Source organism: Pseudophryne corroboree, chromosome 8 (assembly GCF_028390025.1).
Source record: "Pseudophryne corroboree isolate aPseCor3 chromosome 8, aPseCor3.hap2, whole genome shotgun sequence".
NCBI lineage: Eukaryota > Metazoa > Chordata > Amphibia > Anura > Myobatrachidae > Pseudophryne > Pseudophryne corroboree.
In genome coordinates this window covers 101,382,237-101,404,305 of record NC_086451.1, presented here as the reverse complement: position 1 = coordinate 101,404,305, position 22,069 = coordinate 101,382,237, and the positions used below count along the sequence as shown (strand labels likewise).

The following is a 22,069-nucleotide window of genomic DNA, read 5'->3' as shown; positions in this document are numbered from 1 at the left end:
TTTACTTTGAGGGTGACACTGTTTCTCTTAATTAGTTTCTCTTTGGCTCTGTCATGTGGAGTTTTGTGAACAATAATGCACTGTAGTTCACTGCAGGGTGGGGATATTGATTATAATTAAGTGCTGAGATCCTATTGTCCAGTGTATCCCAGTGGAGTCATAGAAAAGGACTTAACGTAAGTATAAAATTCCCGTTGCTTATACAAATTACAAATGCATATTACATAGTGTAGTAGAAATCACTTACACAGTTTGTGGATTTTTTTTTTTTTTTTTCATTTTATAAAAAAAAATCTGCCTTTTTTTCTGAGTTGAGTAGAGATTGTTTTCGTATGTATGAAGTATAAATTGTATTAATCAGTATACAAATCTGTTTTCATTTGACAGGTTGAGGTAGATACACAGAAGTTCAAGGGTGCTGGTCCCAACAAAAAGGTAGCAAAAGCCAGTGCAGCACTCGCTGCCCTTGAGAAGCTGTTCTCCGGGCCAAATGCAGCAAATAACAAGAAAAAAAAGATTATTCCACAGGTAAGGTTTCTGTGTGAGCAAGTAACAGCATCTCCACAGACAGTAGTCGGTAGACGTAAGACATTTGTGTAATGCATTAACCACTTAACTCAGCTGTTCTCAAATTGGGTTGCCTCAGATTGGTGGTCCAGGACCAATTCAAATTATTTATGGTCAATATAATAGGCAAAACCAGTGCCTGTGCCTTCCAGGCATGAAATATGTGAAGCGAATACTGTCCCTCACTACATAACTGAACCTAAGTATGACATATAAGCACAACTTACTTAATGTCATATTTTTGTCTGAATTTCTTAATGAGAAACGTTTGGTCTAGGGGTGCTGTGAGTCTAAACAGTTTGGAAACCACTGATTACTGTAATTGAGTATTGCTTTTTTATCCAACTCAACATAACACATAGTTGATTTTGTTTTTTATCATTTAACCATTTTTTATTTTTAAAAAGTTATGTACATTTAGTGTGTTCGCACAGTATTTTGTGATGTCAGTGATCGATACATTACTGCTGGGGAAATCAGTTCTGCACTTGTGCAGAAACTATAAAACTATTTAAAATGATCTCTTATGGAAAATGTATTCTTGTTTTTTCGAGAATGAATAAACAGCGCTAAGTGTAGAATTGTTGTATGGTCTAACAAGTGTATGCTTATTTAATTACGTTATTGCTGTGACAAGTTTGTATGTTTGTACAAGTAAAATATTTTTCATTGGATCATTTATGGACTAAAGGCCTGTTTACGTACATCTCCAATGTTTGTGTTACTGGGCATGCGCAGGACACATTTTGCACATGTGCAGAACAAGTCCTGTGAGATCCCATGCAGTGCCCTCATCTTGTGGCTGTTTTGGGGGGCAGGAGCAGCACTGCCTGCATTTTAGAAATGGGGGTGTGTCTGCCTCATTTTTTGGGAATCTTCCTCTTCCGATGCAGATTTAGGGGGGTATTCAATTGTAGTCGGAAACTGCCGTCTTGTAGGAAAGACAGCAGTTTCCGACTTTTTAGGACGGAAAGTGTTCTGACCGATTCAGTCCTTTCCGACAAGTCGGAAAACACGTGGATCGGTGGATTAGCTGCGGATCCATGTTTCCTGCTGCCAAATATTACAGGTTTTGGCCCCGGTTTCGACAACGTCAATCTGTCTTATTTATTTTTTTAAGTCGGATTGACATTGTCGGAACAGGGGAGATGAGACTGGGGAGCGGGGACAGGTAGGAGGGGCTGGGGACCATATGAGGAGAGGAGCGTGGACGGGTGATGAGAGGAGCGGGTCAGTGACTGGAAACACTGGGACATCAGCAGCATGGACGGGACACCGGCGCTCCGCATTAGAGGACCCGCCCGCTGGACGGGTCAGAAATAGATGACAGCACGTGATATGAGCAGCGTCTGCCTCCCCATGAACTTGTGATAGTTGTCGGGAACAGGCAAATCCGACTGTCTGATTTGGCCGTTCATTGAATACTGACCTTTCGGATCTTTTCCGTCAGAAAGGATCCAACAGGAATTGAATATAACCCTATATGGCCTCACAAGCAGGCAGGAGGGGTCATTCTGAATGAGTTTAGGCTTACTCAAATGGCCAAAGATGCAAACAGTGCGACCGAAGGTTGCGATGTTGACCTGATTGTGTGTCTTCAGATACAGGCATCGGAGTATTGTTTTCTTCAGACGAATCCGGCAGGCATTAGCATCTTTTTGCACAGCAGCTGCGTCCAAAGACATCCATCTCTGAATCAGGCACTAAGTGAATATGCAACTGCTGCACCTGTGCATCTAAGTGCAGGTTGGTAGACCACCAAATCCATAGCAAAAGGGCCTTACAGGCAGAGGTGTAGCTAGAAGTCATGGTGCCCGGAGCAAGGGTATGTTTTTGCGCCTCCTCTCCTGTACTGAATTGGGTGCATGTTACATTTGAAAAGAAACAATATTTAAAAATCCTAAATTGGTGACAGGGCCGGTTCTAGACCTTGTGGAGCTCAGGGCGAAAGTTTCCTTTGGGCAACCCCCATGTTTAAAATAGGGTGAGTGAATGCCAAAGGCTTGCAACAACAAACTAGGGGCATGGCAGTACGGATGGTGTAATGGTTAGCATTACTGCCTCACAGCACTGAGGGGTTTGATTCCCACCATGGCCCTGACTGTGTGGAGTTTGTATATTCTCCCAATCCAAAAATATACTGGTAGTTTAATTGGCTCCCAACAAAAAATATTGTGTGTGTATGTGTGTGAGGAATATAGATTGTAAGCACCCATGGGGCAGGGACTGATGTGAAAGGCAAAATATTTTCTGTAAAGCGCTGCGGAATACTGTATGTGTGTGATATATAAATAACTGGTAATAATAAAATAATAACTTTATTTATATAGCACTTTATCAGGACTCAAATTATTCACATTACACCACATAGTATTACCCCTTATACACGTTATGCCACACAGTAGAGCCCCTTACACATTATGCCACACAGAGCCCCTTACACGTTACACCGCACAGTAGAGCCCCTTACACGTTACACCGCACAGTAGAGCCCCTTACACGTTACACCGCACAGTAGAGCCCCTTACACCGCACAGTAGAGCCCCTTACACATTACACCGCACAGTAGAGCCCCTTACACATTACACCGCACAGTAGAGCCCCTTACACGTTACACCGCACAGTAGAGCCCCTTACACATTACACCGCACAGTAGAGCCCCTTACACATTACACCGCACAGTAGAGCCCCTTACACATTACACCGCACAGTAGAGCCCCTTACACGTTACACCGCACAGTAGAGCCCCTTACACGTTACACCGCACAGTAGAGCCCCTTATACACATCACACTATGGTAGATCCGCTATGGAAGGAGACATATTTAACTATTTACTTGTTTAATTCAAATAAAAAAAACCACTATATATGCCCCAACTGACCTGACCTCACAACCCCCCAATTTCTTAATGAAAATAATGCCCCAATGTACCCCACCACAGACCTGATAACCCCGCCCCCACCGGTCCCTGAATGAAAATAATGCCCCAAAACTGAAACCCCCCCCCCCCAGATCTGATAATCTCCCAATCCCTCAATGAAAATGATGCCCTAGATGTGACCCCACCCACAGACCTGAAACCCTCTGTAACTCTCAGTGAAAGTAATGCAGCAAAATCTCCCCCCCCTTCCCCGGGAGTAGCCTGAGGAGCAGAGAGAGCTACAGCCTGAGTGGCAGGGAGAGGTGCTGGTGCAGCCGGGGCCGAGTGAGATGCTACAGCAGCCGGGGCAGGGAGAGGGTCTGCGGAGGCCGGTGCAGAGAGAGGTGCAGTAGCAGCCGGGGCAGAGTGAGATTCTGCAGAAGCTGGGGTAGAAAGAGGTGCTGCAGCAGCTAGGGAAGAGAGAGAGAGCTGCTGTAGCATCTGAATTAAAGACATGTGTAGTGGATGACAGGTTACAGCCAGGCTCCTCAAACAACCCCCAATCACAGGGGGCATCCCAGCAGCATAGACGGCGTACAACCACCACAAGTCACAGGGGATGCCTCACACTACCCCCCCCCCCTTCCTTCCCCCCTCCGTCACAGACGATGACTCCGTCTCAGCGGCATAGGCAGCCCCCTCTCCTTCCCACTCCCATCACATGGGGACCAGGGGATGCCTCTCAGCGGCACAGGCACAGTCGGCCTCCTCCCCCTCCCCGCTCACCTCTCAGTAGGTCCGCATATCCGCCTAGTGGCTCGGGCCGACTCTGGGACTGGGGGCTCTCTGGCCGCAAGCAGGGAAATTTCTCTACAGCTACGTCTCTGCCCGGCGGCACCCTCCTCTACCACGGTGCACAGGGACGGGCTGCGGAATGGACTGGAGGGTGGGCAGGCATGGCTCGTACATTTCGTAATGTAAATATGAAAAAAAAAACAAGATGACAGGGTGGACACCTGCCTTGGTGTCTCCCCCAAAGCCGCCACTGCCCAATCACATCTTCCTCAGTGACAGGGGCGTGCTTTCATATGGGCTGAAGCGCGCCCCTGTCATAGAGGCATTTATACTAGTGCCGCTTTCAGTGATTTTTTGAATGGGCTTTTACTGCACGATGTTTGGCCCCGCCCCCCGCTTCTGCTCCTTTACTATTGATAGCGGGAGGCACTGCTCCAAAACACTAGTAAAACTTTTTTACAAAGCTAAAAATGATTAAAATAATATAGAGGCTAAAACAGATACTTATGACACAGAATATGTATCTTCTTTGTATTATTTTAATCATGAATGACAGGGGAGGCATTGCCTCCCCTGACTGCACGTCCTTGGTACATACGTAAAATAGGTCAACCTTCCAATCATTAATTTGAAAACAGTAAGTGCATGAATGACGAACCTTATTTATTTTTCCCTGATTAGAGAAGTGTTGGACAGTTGACTATCTGCTAATATGAATTTGCTTCATAGCATAATTCCTTTTCCATTCTGTAGCCGTCTGAGCCACACACTGTCCCAATAGATGGATATTCTCATACGAGCAGTCAGCCTTAGGGCTCATTCACACTGCTTCATTTTAAATGTGTGTTTTGTACACGGATTACGATTCAGTGTGCGTTCAATTTTTAATGATGCTTTCTGAACTGTTTTTTAATGCGCAAATATTAGAGATGAGCGGGTTCGGTTTCTTTGAATCCGAACCCGCACGAACTTCACTTTTTTTTTCACGGGTCCGAGCGACTCGGATCTTCCCGCCTTGCTCGGTTAACCCGAGCGCGCCCGAACGTCATCATGACGCTGTCGGATTCTCGCGAGACTCGGATTCTATATAAGGAGCCGCGCGTCGCCGCCATTTTCACACGTGCATTGAGATTGATAGGGAGAGGACGTGGCTGGCGTCCTCTCCATTTAGATTAGATTTAGAAGAGAGAGAGAGAGAGAGATTGCTGTGATACTGTAGATTAGAAGAGAGTGCAGACAGAGTTTAGTGACTGACGACCACAGTGACCAGTGACCACCAGAGACAGTGCAGTTGTTTGTTTTATTTAATATATCCGTTCTCTGCCTGAAAAAAACGATACACAGTCACACAGTGACTCAGTCTGTGTGCACTGCTCAGCCCAGTGTGCTGCACATCAATGTATTGTATATAAAGCTTATAATTGTGGGGGAGACTGGGGAGCACTGCAGGTTGTTATAGCAGGAGCCAGGAGTACATGATAAATAATATTATATTAAAATTAAACAGTGCACACTTTTGCTGCAGGAGTGCCACTGCCAGTGTGACTAGTGGTGACCAGTGCCTGACCACCAGTATATTAGTAGTATTGTATACTATCTCTTTATCAACCAGTCTATATTAGCAGCAGACACAGTACAGTGCGGTAGTTCACGGCTGTGGCTACCTCTGTGTCGGCACTCGGCAGGCAGTCCGTCCATCCATAATTGTATTATAATATATACCACCTAACCGTGGTTTTTTTTTCATTCTTTATACCGTCGTCATACTAGTTGTTACGAGTATACTACTATCTCTTTATCAACCAGTGTACAGTGCGGTAGTTCACGGCTGTGGCTACCTCTGTGTCGGCACTCGGCAGGCAGTCCGTCCAACCATAATTGTATTATAATATATACCACCTAACCGTGGTTTTTTTTTCATTCTTTATACCGTCGTCATACTAGTTGTTACGAGTATACTACTATCTCTTTATCAACCAGTGTACAGTGCGGTAGTTCACGGCTGTGGCTACCTCTGTGTCGGCACTCGGCAGGCAGTCCGTCCAACCATAATTGTATTATAATATATACCACCTAACCGTGGTTTTTTTTTCATTCTTTATACCGTCGTCATACTAGTTGTTACGAGTATACTACTATCTCTTTATCAACCAGTGTACAGTGCGGTAGTTCACGGCTGTGGCTACCTCTGTGTCGGCACTCGGCAGGCAGTCCGTCCATCCATAATTGTATTATAATATATACCACCTAACCGTGGTTTTTTTTTCATTCTTTATACCGTCGTCATACTAGTTGTTACGAGTATACTACTATCTCTTTATCAACCAGTGTACAGTGCGGTAGTTCACGGCTGTGGCTACCTCTGTGTCGGCACTCGGCAGGCAGTCCGTCCAACCATAATTGTATTATAATATATACCACCTAACCGTGGTTTTTTTTTCATTCTTTATACCGTCGTCATACTAGTTGTTACGAGTATACTACTATCTCTTTATCAACCAGTGTACAGTGCGGTAGTTCACGGCTGTGGCTACCTCTGTGTCGGCACTCGGCAGGCAGTCCGTCCAACCATAATTGTATTATAATATATACCACCTAACCGTGGTTTTTTTTTCATTCTTTATACCGTCGTCATACTAGTTGTTACGAGTATACTACTATCTCTTTATCAACCAGTGTACAGTGCGGTAGTTCACGGCTGTGGCTACCTCTGTGTCGGCACTCGGCAGGCAGTCCGTCCATCCATAATTGTATTATATACCACCTAACCGTGGTTTTTTTATACCACCTAACCGTGGCAGTCCGTCCATAATTGTATACTAGTATCCAATCCATCCATCTCCATTGTTTACCTGAGGTGCCTTTTAGTTCTGCCTATAAAATATGGAGAACAAAAAAGTTGAGGTTCCAAAATTAGGGAAAGATCAAGATCCACTTCCACCTCGTGCTGAAGCTGCTGCCACTAGTCATGGCCGAGACGATGAAATGCCAGCAACGTCGTCTGCCAAGGCCGATGCCCAATGTCATAGTACAGAGCATGTCAAATCCAAAACACCAAATATCAGAAAAAAAAGGACTCCAAAACCTAAAATAAAATTGTCGGAGGAGAAGCGTAAACTTGCCAATATGCCATTTACCACACGGAGTGGCAAGGAACGGCTGAGGCCCTGGCCTATGTTCATGGCTAGTGGTTCAGCTTCACATGAGGATGGAAGCACTCAGCCTCTCGCTAGAAAACTGAAAAGACTCAAGCTGGCAAAAGCACCGCAAAGAACTGTGCGTTCTTTGAAATCCCAAATCCACAAGGAGAGTCCAATTGTGTCGGTTGCGATGCCTGACCTTCCCAACACTGGACGTGAAGAGCATGCGCCTTCCACTATTTGCATGCCCCCTGCAAGTGCTGGAAGGAGCACCCGCAGTCCAGTTCCTGATAGTCAGATTGAAGATGTCAGTGTTGAAGTACACCAGGATGAGGAGGATATGGGTGTTGCTGGCGCTGGGGAGGAAATTGACCAGGAGGATTCTGATGGTGAGGTGGTTTGTTTAAGTCAGGCACCCGGGGAGACACCTGTTGTCCGTGGGAGGAATATGGCCGTTGACATGCCAGGTGAAAATACCAAAAAAATCAGCTCTTCGGTGTGGAGGTATTTCACCAGAAATGCGGACAACAGGTGTCAAGCCGTGTGTTCCCTTTGTCAAGCTGTAATAAGTAGGGGTAAGGACGTTAACCACCTCGGAACATCCTCCCTTATACGTCACCTGCAGCGCATTCATAATAAGTCAGTGACAAGTTCAAAAACTTTGGGTGACAGCGGAAGCAGTCCACTGACCAGTAAATCCCTTCCTCTTGTAACCAAGCTCACGCAAACCACCCCACCAACTCCCTCAGTGTCAATTTCCTCCTTCCCCAGGAATGCCAATAGTCCTGCAGGCCATGTCACTGGCAAGTCTGACGAGTCCTCTCCTGCCTGGGATTCCTCCGATGCATCCTTGCGTGTAACGCCTACTGCTGCTGGCGCTGCTGTTGTTGCCGCTGGGAGTCGATGGTCATCCCAGAGGGGAAGTCGTAAGCCCACTTGTACTACTTCCAGTAAGCAATTGACTGTTCAACAGTCCTTTGCGAGGAAGATGAAATATCACAGCAGTCATCCTACTGCAAAGCGGATAACTGAGTCCTTGACAACTATGTTGGTGTTAGACGTGCGTCCGGTATCCGCCGTTAGTTCACAGGGAACTAGACAATTTATTGAGGCAGTGTGCCCCCGTTACCAAATACCATCTAGGTTCCACTTCTCTAGGCAGGCGATACCGAGAATGTACACGGACGTCAGAAAAAGACTCACCAGTGTCCTAAAAAATGCAGTTGTACCCAATGTCCACTTAACCACGGACATGTGGACAAGTGGAGCAGGGCAGGGTCAGGACTATATGACTGTGACAGCCCACTGGGTAGATGTATGGACTCCCGCCGCAAGAACAGCAGCGGCGGCACCAGTAGCAGCATCTCGCAAACGCCAACTCTTTCCTAGGCAGGCTACGCTTTGTATCACCGCTTTCCAGAATACGCACACAGCTGAAAACCTCTTACGGCAACTGAGGAAGATCATCGCGGAATGGCTTACCCCAATTGGACTCTCCTGTGGATTTGTGGCATCGGACAACGCCAGCAATATTGTGTGTGCATTAAATATGGGCAAATTCCAGCACGTCCCATGTTTTGCACATACCTTGAATTTGGTGGTGCAGAATTTTTTAAAAAACGACAGGGGCGTGCAAGAGATGCTGTCGGTGGCCAGAAAAATTGCGGGACACTTTCGGCGTACAGGCACCACGTACAGAAGACTGGAGCACCACCAAAAACTACTGAACCTGCCCTGCCATCATCTGAAGCAAGAAGTGGTAACGAGGTGGAATTCAACCCTCTATATGCTTCAGAGGTTGGAGGAGCAGCAAAAGGCCATTCAAGCCTATACAATTGAGCACGATATAGGAGATGGAATGCACCTGTCTCAAGTGCAGTGGAGAATGATTTCAACGTTGTGCAAGGTTCTGATGCCCTTTGAACTTGCCACACGTGAAGTCAGTTCAGACACTGCCAGCCTGAGTCAGGTCATTCCCCTCATCAGGCTTTTGCAGAAGAAGCTGGAGGCATTGAAGAAGGAGCTAACACGGAGCGATTCCGCTAGGCATGTGGGACTTGTGGATGCAGCCCTTAATTCGCTTAACAAGGATTCACGGGTGGTCAATCTGTTGAAATCAGAGCACTACATTTTGGCCACCGTGCTCGATCCTAGATTTAAAGCCTACCTTGGATCTCTCTTTCCGGCAGACACAGGTCTGCTGGGGTTGAAAGACCTGCTGGTGACAAAATTGTCAAGTCAAGCGGAACGCGACCTGTCAACATCTCCTCCTTCACATTCTCCCGCAACTGGGGGTGCGAGGAAAAGGCTCAGAATTCCGAGCCCACCCGCTGGCGGTGATGCAGGGCAGTCTGGAGCGACTGCTGATGCTGACATCTGGTCCGGACTGAAGGACCTGACAACGATTACGGACATGTCGTCTACTGTCACTGCATATGATTCTCTCAACATTGATAGAATGGTGGAGGATTATATGAGTGACCGCATCCAAGTAGGCACGTCACACAGTCCGTACTTATACTGGCAGGAAAAAGAGGCAATTTGGAGGCCCTTGCACAAACTGGCTTTATTCTACCTAAGTTGCCCTCCCACAAGTGTGTACTCCGAAAGAGTGTTTAGTGCCGCCGCTCACCTTGTCAGCAATCGGCGTACGAGGTTACATCCAGAAAATGTGGAGAAGATGATGTTCATTAAAATGAATTATAATCAATTCCTCCGCGGAGACATTGACCAGCAGCAATTGCCTCCACAAAGTACACAGGGAGCTGAGATGGTGGATTCCAGTGGGGACGAATTGATAATCTGTGAGGAGGGGGATGTACACGGTGATATATCGGAGGGTGAAGATGAGGTGGACATCTTGCCTCTGTAGAGCCAGTTTGTGCAAGGAGAGATTAATTGCTTCTTTTTTGGGGGGGGTCCAAACCAACCCGTCATATCAGTCACAGTCGTGTGGCAGACCCTGTCACTGAAATGATGGGTTGGTTAAAGTGTGCATGTCCTGTTTTGTTTATACAACATAAGGGTGGGTGGGAGGGCCCAAGGATAATTCCATCTTGCACCTCTTTTTTCTTTTCTTTTTCTTTGCATCATGTGCTGATTGGGGAGGGTTTTTTGGAAGGGACATCCTGCGTGACACTGCAGTGCCACTCCTAGATGGGCCCGGTGTTTGTGTCGGCCACTAGGGTCGCTAATCTTACTCACACAGCTACCTCATTGCGCCTCTTTTTTTCTTTGCGTCATGTGCTGTTTGGGGAGGGTTTTTTGGAAGGGACATCCTGCGTGACACTGCAGTGCCACTCCTAGATGTGCCCGGTGTTTGTGTCGGCCACTAGGGTCGCTAATCTTACTCACACAGCTACCTCATTGCGCCTCTTTTTTTCTTTGCGTCATGTGCTGTTTGGGGAGGGTTTTTTGGAAGGGACATCCTGCGTGACACTGCAGTGCCACTCCTAGATGTGCCCGGTGTTTGTGTCGGCCACTAGGGTCGCTAATCTTACTCACACAGTCAGCTACCTCATTGCGCCTCTTTTTTTCTTTGCGTCATGTGCTGTTTGGGGAGGGTTTTTTGGAAGGGCCATCCTGCGTGACACTGCAGTGCCACTCCTAGATGGGCCCGGTGTTTGTGTCGGCCACTAGGGTCGCTAATCTTACTCACACAGCTACCTCATTGCGCCTCTTTTTTTCTTTGCGTCATGTGCTGTTTGGGGAGGGTTTTTTGGAAGGGACATCCTGCGTGACACTGCAGTGCCACTCCTAGATGGGCCCGGTGTTTGTGTCGGCCACTAGGGTCGCTTATCTTACTCACACAGCGACCTCGGTGCAAATTTTAGGACTAAAAATAATATTGTGAGGTATTCAGAATAGACTGAAAATGAGTGTAAATTATGGTTTTTGAGGTTAATAATACTTTGGGATCAAAATGACCCCCAAATTCTATGATTTAAGCTGTTTTTTAGTGTTTTTGGAAAAAAACACCCGAATCCAAAACACACCCGAATCCGACAAAAATAATTCGGTGAGGTTTTGCCAAAACGCGTTCGAACCCAAAACACGGCCGCGGAACCGAACCCAAAACCAAAACACAAAACCCGAAAAATTTCAGGCGCTCATCTCTAGCAAATATACATTAATTTTTAAATAGGAGGCACACAAACCACAATGAAACGGCATTCTAAAGAAAAATCAATGTGCTTTTAACTTGTTTTTATGCATTAATAAACACATTTTATGCTTGTATTAAAACGAGTTCCCCATAAATGTTTTTGTGCATCAAGGATTATACTAGCTCCTGTGTGAGTGAACTTTGTTTGATATTACTGTTTATTAAGCAGTCTGTTAGGATGTCTCTGTTAAAGTGTAACATTGTGTTCTAAATAATGAACACAATGTAAGCAGCCATTTTTTGGGGCTGAACATTAATTTATGAAATTGCTGTATCAATTTAAATATATATTTGGCGAAGCAGTTACAATACCGCTAGTCGAGATCCCGTCGGTTACAATGCCGACGCCAGAATCCCAACTATCGGTCAAATGCTGGCGTCGGTATTCTCCTTCTATGGGTGTCCGCCATATATATAATCTGCAGTGAGTGTGGCGAGCATAGCGAGCCTACAAGGGGCTTTCTAGCGCTCGCCCTGCTGCCGACATACCAGTGGTCGGGATGCCACTGTCGGTATACCGACGTCCATAATTCCATACTGAACCCTATATTTGTGCTTCCTTTACGTTAATGTCACTCAGGGGCTTAGTTATCAAGCTTTTTTTTTTTCCCCATAAAGCAAAGATTTTCAGAGTTTGGCCATGTTAGTTTATGCCATCTTCAGATGGTGTAAACTCCTTTAAGCCTACGGAGGCATAGAAGCGAAAGCAAGATATTTTGATACCCTTTCCACAGCCTCCATTTGGCAACAGATTCCCCCAGATAAGTTTTTCAAAAACGTGAAAAACTCCTCCAAAATGCAGTGGAAGTACATTGCAGGGCAAGCAATTATTAATTCATATGCCCCTAATTGTTAATGAATTGATAGATGGAAATCTAATGAATACTGGTTTACCCTACACAATGGCTGCTCTCCCAATGTTTAGGTGATGGCATGAGTCAAATCTCTGGACTTTCTCTGGAAAGAATCAAATGAGCATATTCAGTTGGCCGTAGGGTTTACCCCACGGTAATAACTGCACCGGCTCAATACAGTTAGCGGGGAATCACCCGTGCGTGTACCCTGGGGGTATATGCTTTCTTGCAGCTTCAGGAGCTATGAGGAAAAAACTGCACAATTAGGGGTTCACCCACAAGGAAAACCCATTGATTCCACAGTTTATGTGGAATCAGTAAGTTTATGCGCAATAATCTACGATTTTAGGCACAGGTGAAAAGGATATTTATTTGAATAACCTTTCCTTTTGCAGCGTGGTAATTACCTGACAGCCACAGGGTAAACCGTTTGCTTCATTGAATATTTACCAATATGTATCATGGAAACATGGAACAGCCAGAGAAGTTATCAGTCTGCTTCTTGGGAGAACATCACTATTTTGTGCCTTTATACTTTTTAAATGGAGAACTGCATTTTTTATATTCTATGTATTCACTACAGTCTGGGGTGCAGTGAAATTCTGGCCACATATTTTCTCTGAATGCAGAAACAGATCCACTACAAACCCATTGGGCTATGCAATAAATTCAGCAGGTGGTGAAGTTCCTTTTTTGTACATTTTCCAAGGAAAGTACAAGAGCTTTTTAATAAATATATATATATATATATATATATATATATATATATATATATATGACTGAGTTGTGTTAATCGAACATTTAATACATTACATAGCCAGTACTAAAATCATTTCTTATTTTCTTATTATAATATGGATGCTTGTGTGCCCCAGTTCGCTCTTATTTTGCTGTGATTCCCAGACTGTACAGGAAGCAGCAGAGCATGTTCTCTCCCTGTCCAGCTGTTAAAGAAACTAGTAGGAAATGTGAAGGTTTTATGCATTACATTTGTCCAGCTTTTCGGGAAGTGAGATTTCCATACAGCTGTTTTTTATGCACGGTATTAGCAAGGAATAATAAATAGATTCCAGAGTACGGAAAGCGATTTCACAGATCATGTTTTCTCAGCAAGCTGCAGTGATGTAGGTTTAAATAACCATCTTATTATTAAATCAGCAGTGACCCACATTTCTCATTCGGTGATTAATGATTTCATTTTCTCTCCCTGTAACCTCAGAGTAAAGGAGTGGTGAGCACAGCAGTATCGGCAGCTGTACAGGCAGCTCGAGGACGGGGACGAGTGGCATTGACACGGGGAGCGTTTGTGGGGGCTGCAGCTGCTCCTGGATATATCACTCAAGGTACAGATGTCAGGAGCCTTATACTGTGCATGGAATCATAACATCACAATATGCTGGGCGTCCTCTTCCTATTCAGTCTCAACATGTTAATATCATTCATCTCATGCTTTAGCTTATCTTCATTATTCCCTATTAGACTTGGTGAAGCACCACCGTCTTATTCCGGAATTTCCCTTTTTACTTGTCTTCCTAGTCTGGCAGCTTGCACTTATAGTAATGGCAAACAGCTATCAGCGTTCTACCCTCCACATTTTTGTTAACTTTGTTCAGTGTGCCGTAATTGTTCAGTTTTATTTTCAGTATACCTTCTGTGTTCTCTCCAGGCCTGACTCTTGTTACTTGTCTCATTATCCTTCATGCACTCATGTTTTTTATTTCCATAGTTCCTTGTCATATTTTTGCTCCTCCTACTTACCCGTTATGTGATTTTGCTGTTGTTGTTAATTCAGGTAAATAGTTATTAGAGCAACACCTGGCAGTTATATGGTAAAACAAGCAACTTATGAAACCATAAGAAAAGCAAAATACACAGGGGAGATATATGGGGATTGCGGGGGGGAGACTGGTAAGTGGGAAGAGGGAGCATCCAGAGACAATGTTACGATTAGATTAGACAGAAATAAATAAAAGGTTAATGGTATCATAAGGTAAAATATAAGAAAAAAGAAAGCGGAAAAGTCTGAAAAAACAATTTACTATGCCATATGCAGCAAAAGATCACAGACTACCAAACCTGGAGGAGGAACTCTGTAAGGCCATGATTGGCGAATAGTAGTCAGACACCATTTGGCTGAAGAGGGATATATGAAACCAAGAGTATCCATATTATAGCTCCTTTCGATATTCAAGATAATCTTAGAAAGGGACCGAGAGGACAGATTTTTCCAACATTGGGTAATAGCCGACCTAGTGGCAGTAAATATGTCCTGTTAACTTATCTACAGTATGGTTGGAGAGAGGTAGGGTAATGGTGGAGTGGAGCAAACTCTGGCAGTATTGGAAGGATCATCCCTGTAACACGGGAAAGCATTTTTAAAACTTTCATCCACAAATTGTGAATTAAAGTACAGATCAGGGCTAATCTGGTCTTTTTCTGTTTATTCACTTATTAGGATGTTGCCCTTCCAGTTTATACTGTACTGTAATTGTCTTGCTGCATTATTTTCCTGCACTTACAATCTTTAGCTTGTCTGTCTAAGTTTTAAAGCTCTCCATTCAAAATCATGTTACTCCCCCCTAAAATTCTGAAAGGGGTAGGGGTGAGGTGTGGGTTGGGGATGTTCATTACATCATATTTAAATCAGAACAGCGACCATCATTCCTACAGGTGTTTACAAAATGGATCCTAAATAGCTGTGCCTTGTAAGCAGCGGGTACATTCAGACACACACCTTGGGGTCCACCTTTTAAAAGCCATTCCTCATGCCTCCCTCTGACACATTTTTACATACAAATAAGACTACTCTTATACTAGCACACCTCCCACTGCCAACATATACACAGCACTTTACAAAGAATATAGGATACACCTGGGAAAAACATATATATTTTTTTAATTGTACTATTTGTATTTGTAGGTTATGCAGCCCCATATGGGTACAGTGCCGCAGCACCTGCTTACGGTATGTACAGAGCGACATTGTGTATACTTGTAGGCATAGAAATGCTTTAGTTGCAGTGTTACAGGTTTTTCCCAATTACTTTTAGATATCCTATGAAACGATGTAAAAGTCATAGGTTACACCCAGAAATAGGAGTCAAACCTTTAAGTACCAAGGAAAATTCTTATTTCCCTTGGTATTTGGCTAATGTTAATATTATAAGATTATTATATACTGTATAAAATATTCTTGTTATGCAGATGTTACCTAATTGATTTATTGGAAATATTAAGTTTGTTTGCACATCTTTCAGTGTACAGGTACTGTATGTCTTCTCTATTATCATCATTATGGACATGAAAGCATTGGGAGGTGTGACCAGGTGCAGACCTCTAGAAGTCTGCCTAGCCTCACGGAGTAATAATATAAAATCAAGTTTAGTGTATGTGTGTGTGTATCTATAAACATACACAAACATGTATGTTTGTGTTTACAAAGGTTAGATAATCTCCTGCCACTAAAGGGACATGCCTATGTGACACAGACGTTAGATGCGATATGAGTAACTATTAGCAAGTACTGTCCAGTTGCTTATTGTTTACTCTGGGATAAGTAGAGCCTGAGTGGGCAGTGGCATATATACTGTATATAATCAGTGCAAGGTGTGCGGTGTACACGGGCCCCTGAGTCCAATGGGGCCCACACCCCATCCATTTTTGCCATACTCCCCTCTCCGGAGTCCCCCCTGTTGGCAGCAGCACCTGTGCAATAGAGTCTGTGCCACCTAGTGCCCAGCTAGAGAGGAGGGGACCTGGACAGAAGAAAGGGTGGGGGGAGGTCTGGACTGCACACCTGCATATTTGTGCAAATGTGTGCTAAGAACTTATACTCCATGGTAATTGTGAGGGTTTATTTACATTATTCTTACTATCAGTGTTCCCAGAGCTAGGAGTGTGCATCTGCATCTCTCTACCTCTGGACCAGACAGAGGAGGCTGCACACAGGCCTCCTCCCTGTTGAGTAGGGTTATGATTACTTTATGCAAACATACAGTACACAATACAAAAACCCTTATTGGCATTATAGGAACATAATGAGTGTTTGGTTTCAGCAATGATGAAAGTTCTTTCAGATAAGGGTATAAATGATAAGAAATGGCAGGTATGCACACACATGCTACAGTAGCTACTGTATGATACAAATGGAGAGAGAGAGATATTATTGCTGCAGTTGGGTGTTTTTCCTGATTCTGGATCAACATCTGAGGATTAAAGAAATCAAATTACATATTATTTAATTTGAATCATTAATGTAAGTAACTGTTAATTTGCTAAACACGTGGAATTTAAATGTATATTTTTTTTCAAAATGGTTTATTCAGTCCCATTCAGTAAACACCACTTCACACTGTGCCATCACTTACTAGTACTGGCTTCTCCTGTTAACACATCACAATTGTATTTCTCTTGCTGTGTTGCAAATATACTTCTTTTTCTGTAGACAGATTGCCCCAGTAAACACTACAGAAAGACTACACCTTGTGTTGCTCTGTGATTTCCAAGTACAATATACGAGATACGAGATTGAAAATAAAACAATGACTTATACTAGGATTTTTATTTTAAAAAGTTCTCTACAGAATACTTAAACGCCACAAAAATATGGAAACCATAATGTAACTACTGATCCCAGACTTATAGAACAGATGCTAATAATTTAGTTCAATGATGAATGAGATTATGGCTCTCGGAGAGTCCCTTTGCCATGAAATATAAACTGGTTGCATTACTGCTGCTGCAGCATGCAATTGCAGCTAATGTAGCAAATCAACATATTAGAGAATGTTTTTTCCAGTTATGGTTATTTGGGAACACTCTTAACTTTGTTTAAAATTTATTTTCCCTGTAGCTTTTTTCTTCTGGCCTATATGGCTTGCAACTTTTCAATGTGCTCTGCAGTATGTTAGTTAGCAGTATTGTAACTAATTATATGTAATCTTGCACAACTTCAGACCAAATCCAATGTGGAAGATCAGGACAACGCAGCTCTTTCTGAGAAATTTGTTACATTTAAGTGAACACAGGGACAGTGCTATAGGGGGTCATTCAGATACGGTTGGAGTTGCTATCCTTGGAAGCAGTAGTGATAGCGCTGTATGGTGATGCAACAGAAGGCATCTATTACAAGCAGACGCCTCCTGCTGCAGTAGGATGCAGCATTGTATCTCTCTCCCACCATCGGATGGTTTGTGGCAAACCACTGGCGACAACACGGCTCTGTTTTCACAAACGGAGGCTGTCTCCACCTCCACCCCGCCCCTCAGACAGCAGCAGACTCTCAATTACTGACAGTCTGCTGCCGCTCTGCGTCCTGTGTTGCAGGACCTGTTTTGCGCGTGCTTTGCAACAATGAACTCAGGAGTGATCAAACATTTCCCTTCATCAGATGTCTATATGTGGGTTTACACAGAGATTACTTCATTGCTGTGGACATTACACAGGCTAAATACAAACATTAACATTCACTAGATCAACTTTATGAGCTAAAACAGGTATAATTCCACATTGATGTTGAATAGTTAACACATTATTAAGTTAAATAGTGGCAGCTACTATGGCAATAAATAATCTTGTAGGCTGTAGTTGGTGCTACTTGGGTAAGTGAGTGACATCTTTAGACCTGTGGTGAAGTTTAATTATCGCTGCTTATGCATTGGAAGTGAAGCACACAGCCGACACAGCAACATTTCATAGAAGCAGGTCCTTAATCAGCGATGCCAGTGAACCATTGAAAATGCATTGATAAATTTCATAAAGAGGCACAAAGGTGACGTAGGCTTGACACAGCCGACTTCTAACGAAGAATGGTTAACTACTTGACAACATTTACTAGAGAAGTAGTCTCACAGAACTAACTGGCTCATTTTCAGCTGGGTAGTGTTTGAAAACATGGTAAGCAAAGGCATTATCAGCGAATAATAAATTAATACTGTAAAAAGCAAAACGGATAAAGCTTTGAACTTACAGTATGCATGCATCTTGCAGATGTGATGCAGTTGGAAGATGTATGTTATCAGCTTGTGTGTGTGATCACCTTCTGACCATACTACATATCCTCCTTATGGACCAAATATGAGCCAGAGTGTTCATCGGTCAGATCCCATTCTGTTTGACCATGCACTCGTGTTGGCAAATTGGACAGGGATCCTGCAGGATGAGCTCATTGTGGCATGTGATTACCTGGGCAACTAAAACCAATGAACATGCATAACAGTTTTTCCTCTCTTTAGGTATCCCAAAGAGGATGGTTCTACTACCAGTTATGAAATTTCCAGCATATCCAGTTCACCACTACTCCTTTTTTTAACAAACGCAGTGGACCAGACTGTCCAGAATGTCGAAGACGGAGCTTATTTTCTTTGACCGTGGGATTTCCTTTGTAAAGACCCTTTTTTCCTACTTTTTTATTTTAACAAAAAAATAAAACTGAATTTAGTTCTTTAAAACTTGAAGAAAAATTGTACTGTGAAATGTTACCTCATTTACAGATAACTTAACTCTTTTACTGCCAGAAGGCACAGCCATGTATAGAAAGTCTTATCTGGCAACAGAGGTAGCAAGCCTTCTGTCCTAGGAAAGATGTAGGCTACAAGCATATCTTTTAAATGAAGTATGAAACTGTAAAATTAATAAATAAATTTGTGAAGGATGTATGATATTAAACTGATAACAAAATAAAATGTTTTGTCCTACATTCAGTGAGTTTTCACTGTTTTCTTCCAGTGACTTAACAGAACACCCAACCCTCAGAAGATACAGACTTATACCCATGCCATCATCCTCTGTCCTTTTAACGCCACTGTTACTACCATATTTAATACTGTTGTAGTAAAGATGTGCACAGGACAAAATAAAGTTTATTGTAAAAAAAAAAAAAAAAAACTACAGGTCACAGCATCTGGTTATAAAAAGGAAATTAACCAAACCTTAAAGAAAAGCAGCATATTAACAAAATGAGTGTACTGAATGCTTAGTGTATTAGAATGCAGCATATAAATTACATTAGCAACCAGTTACATCATTGAAGTATTTGAGGGTTAACATATCAAGAAGAAAAAAAGTAGAAAAGTGTACTAGTAAAGAAGTTATCCATTACAACCAATCAGCATCCACATGCATTTTGTAAATTGTACTTGATAAGTTCTACCTCCAAGCTGATACTATGTGCACCTTCTCCACTGGTCCACTTTTCTACTATTTTCACTGCTTGATACAGTAACCCATTAGTGCCTAAGTGCTAGTTCCCAGGGAACATTTCTGTTCTTGTGGCTATTGGTTAATAATATAAAATGGGTACTGTGTGTTCAAAGAAGATGCACTTTAAAAATTGACATGCTTTTAATTGTGCAGTTATATACCACAGAAACCCATATTTGAAGGAATATAGGAGAGTATAAATTTCAGGATGCAAGTTTTGACTTGTAAAAGCGGGTAAAGCCATTTTTATACATTATACAAAGCTTGGTACTATTTACCAAAGTATTATACAGTATATGGTACCACTTTAGGATTTTTTTGCATCCTTCATTCTTCTACAGAAGGTTGCAGTATATTAGGCTGGATGTGTTTCTCCATTAGGACCAGTGGGCCTGATTCAGGAAACTTTATGTCTGGAACAAACCATGTTACCATGCAAGGGGAGCAAATACTTTTTATATATTTTTTTTCTGTTCAGGCTAAATACTGGCTGCTTTTGCATGTAGCCTACACATGTTACACAGCTTTATTTTAAACTGCAATGTAGATTTCAGTTTCAACACACCCAACCCAAATCTAAATCTCTCTGCACATGTTACAGCTTCCCCACCAGAAGTGCAATATGGTTTTGCTTGCAGATCAGATTCATGCCCAGTAACCGCTTAGTGAATTGCTATGAAGAAATACACTGTGTGTGTATTGGTATATTTATCGAATGTATGTTCATGTTAAAATAACTGAATTCTCAGTTTTTTTTTCTTCTTACATTTTTATTTTATTTTCAAACATTACACTGAAAGTATTATACAGTATAACAGGACATAGCAAAAGGCTGCAGACTTTGTATAATAGCAGATATCACAAAAGAGAATTAAACAAAATTAACAAAAGACGTGATTGGTTAAACATACGAGGCAACACATGGCCAGTTAAGTAATATAGTTGTTGTGGCCTATATGAGCAATAAGCAGGATAAACTAACAGCGAAATAATGTCCAGAGGGCATGGAGAAGAGGAAGAATGGGGCAATTCTCTGCTTTTTTTTTATTTGAATGGGATCTCAACAGGACATGGACAAATTGTGGGCATTGCTTTAGTTGTCTAAAATAATAGTTGGGCGGGTTATACTTTTTAAAAGACTTGCAGCTGAATATCATTTTTTTGCTGTGGATGTATATATCTGAAGGTTTAAAGGTCTATTTTTAGCAATATTCATTATTTTATTGAATTATTTTGAAGCGTACAATAGGAGTCCCAATAAACATATAAACAAAACTTGGCTTAATGGGTTTTTTAACATTGTGTTATTTATTGTGAGGTCACTTGCATGTTTTTCAGGAGTTACATTTTCACCTCTGCTACTAAAAATGAATACCAGAAGCTGTGCCGACATGAATTACAGAAGTTGCTCTGCATGACGTGGTAGCAGTCGCAGCTAGTAGCACTAGGGCAGGCCTGGCCAACCTGTGGCTCTTCAGATGTTGTAAAACTACACATCCCAGCATGCCCTGCCATGGTTTTAGCATTCCTTAATAGCAAAACTGTGGCAAAGCATGATGGGACTTGTAGTTTTACAACAGCTGGAGAGCCACAGGTTGGCCAGGCCTGCACTAGGGCTTTGCAATGACAAGACATTGCCCAATGATACAGCAGATTGTTTAATCCTATAGAAGCAATCACTATTAGGGTGATGACCATGCATGTTCTATTTAAGCAACTTTTGGGACTTATCTAATGGGTTTACCATAAAGGGGAGAGTTCTAGGCATTATAGATATAATGCAGTTTTCTCTATCGTCCTAGTGGATGCTGGGGTTCCTGAAAGGACCATGGGGAATAGCGGCTCCGCAGGAGACAGGGCACAAAAAGTAAAGCTTTCCGATCAGGTGGTGTGCACTGGCTCCTCCCCCTATGACCCTCCTCCAAGCCTCAGTTAGATTTTTGTGCCCGGCCGAGAAGGGTGCAATCTAGGTGGCTCTCCTAAAGAGCTGCTTAGAAAAGTTTAGCTTAGGTTTTTTATTTTACAGTGAGTCCTGCTGGCAACAGGATCACTGCAACGAGGGACTTAGGGGAGAAGAAGTGAACTCACCTGCGTGCAGGATGGATTGGCTTCTTGGCTACTGGACATCAGCTCCAGAGGGACGATCACAGGTACAGCCTGGATGGTCACCGGAGCCTCGCCGCCGGCCCCCTTGCAGATGCTGAAACAAGAAGAGGTCCAGAATCGGCGGCAGAAGACTCCTCAGTCTTCTAAAGGTAGCGCACAGCACTGCAGCTGTGCGCCATTTTCCTCTCAGCACACTTCACACGGCAGTCACTGAGGGTGCAGGGCGCTGGGAGGGGAGCGCCCTGGGAGGCAAATGAAAACCTATTTGGCTAAAAAATACCTCACATATAGCCTCCGGGGGCTATATGGAGATATTTAACCCCTGCCAGAATCCACTAAAGAGCGGGAGACGAGCCCGCCGGAAAAGGGGCGGGGCCTATC

At 43.2% G+C, this 22,069-nt stretch overlaps 1 protein-coding gene across 5 annotated transcripts in view; it reads left to right on the top strand.

Annotated features, from left to right (window-relative positions):
* The window catches only part of STRBP (spermatid perinuclear RNA binding protein), a 540,853-nt gene extending 521,774 nt beyond the window's left edge, over positions 1-19,079 (top strand). For all 5 annotated transcript variants that reach the window (XM_063936846.1, XM_063936847.1, XM_063936843.1 and 2 more), the window contains 4 exons: positions 388-528; positions 13,602-13,725; positions 15,303-15,347; positions 18,616-19,079. In XM_063936846.1, coding sequence (XP_063792916.1) covers positions 388-528; positions 13,602-13,725; positions 15,303-15,347; positions 18,616-18,692 — 387 coding nt within the window. In that variant the 3' untranslated portion in view covers positions 18,693-19,079. The remainder of the gene's footprint in view (positions 1-387; positions 529-13,601; positions 13,726-15,302; positions 15,348-18,615) is intronic.
* Positions 19,080-22,069: the final 2,990 nt, after the last annotated feature.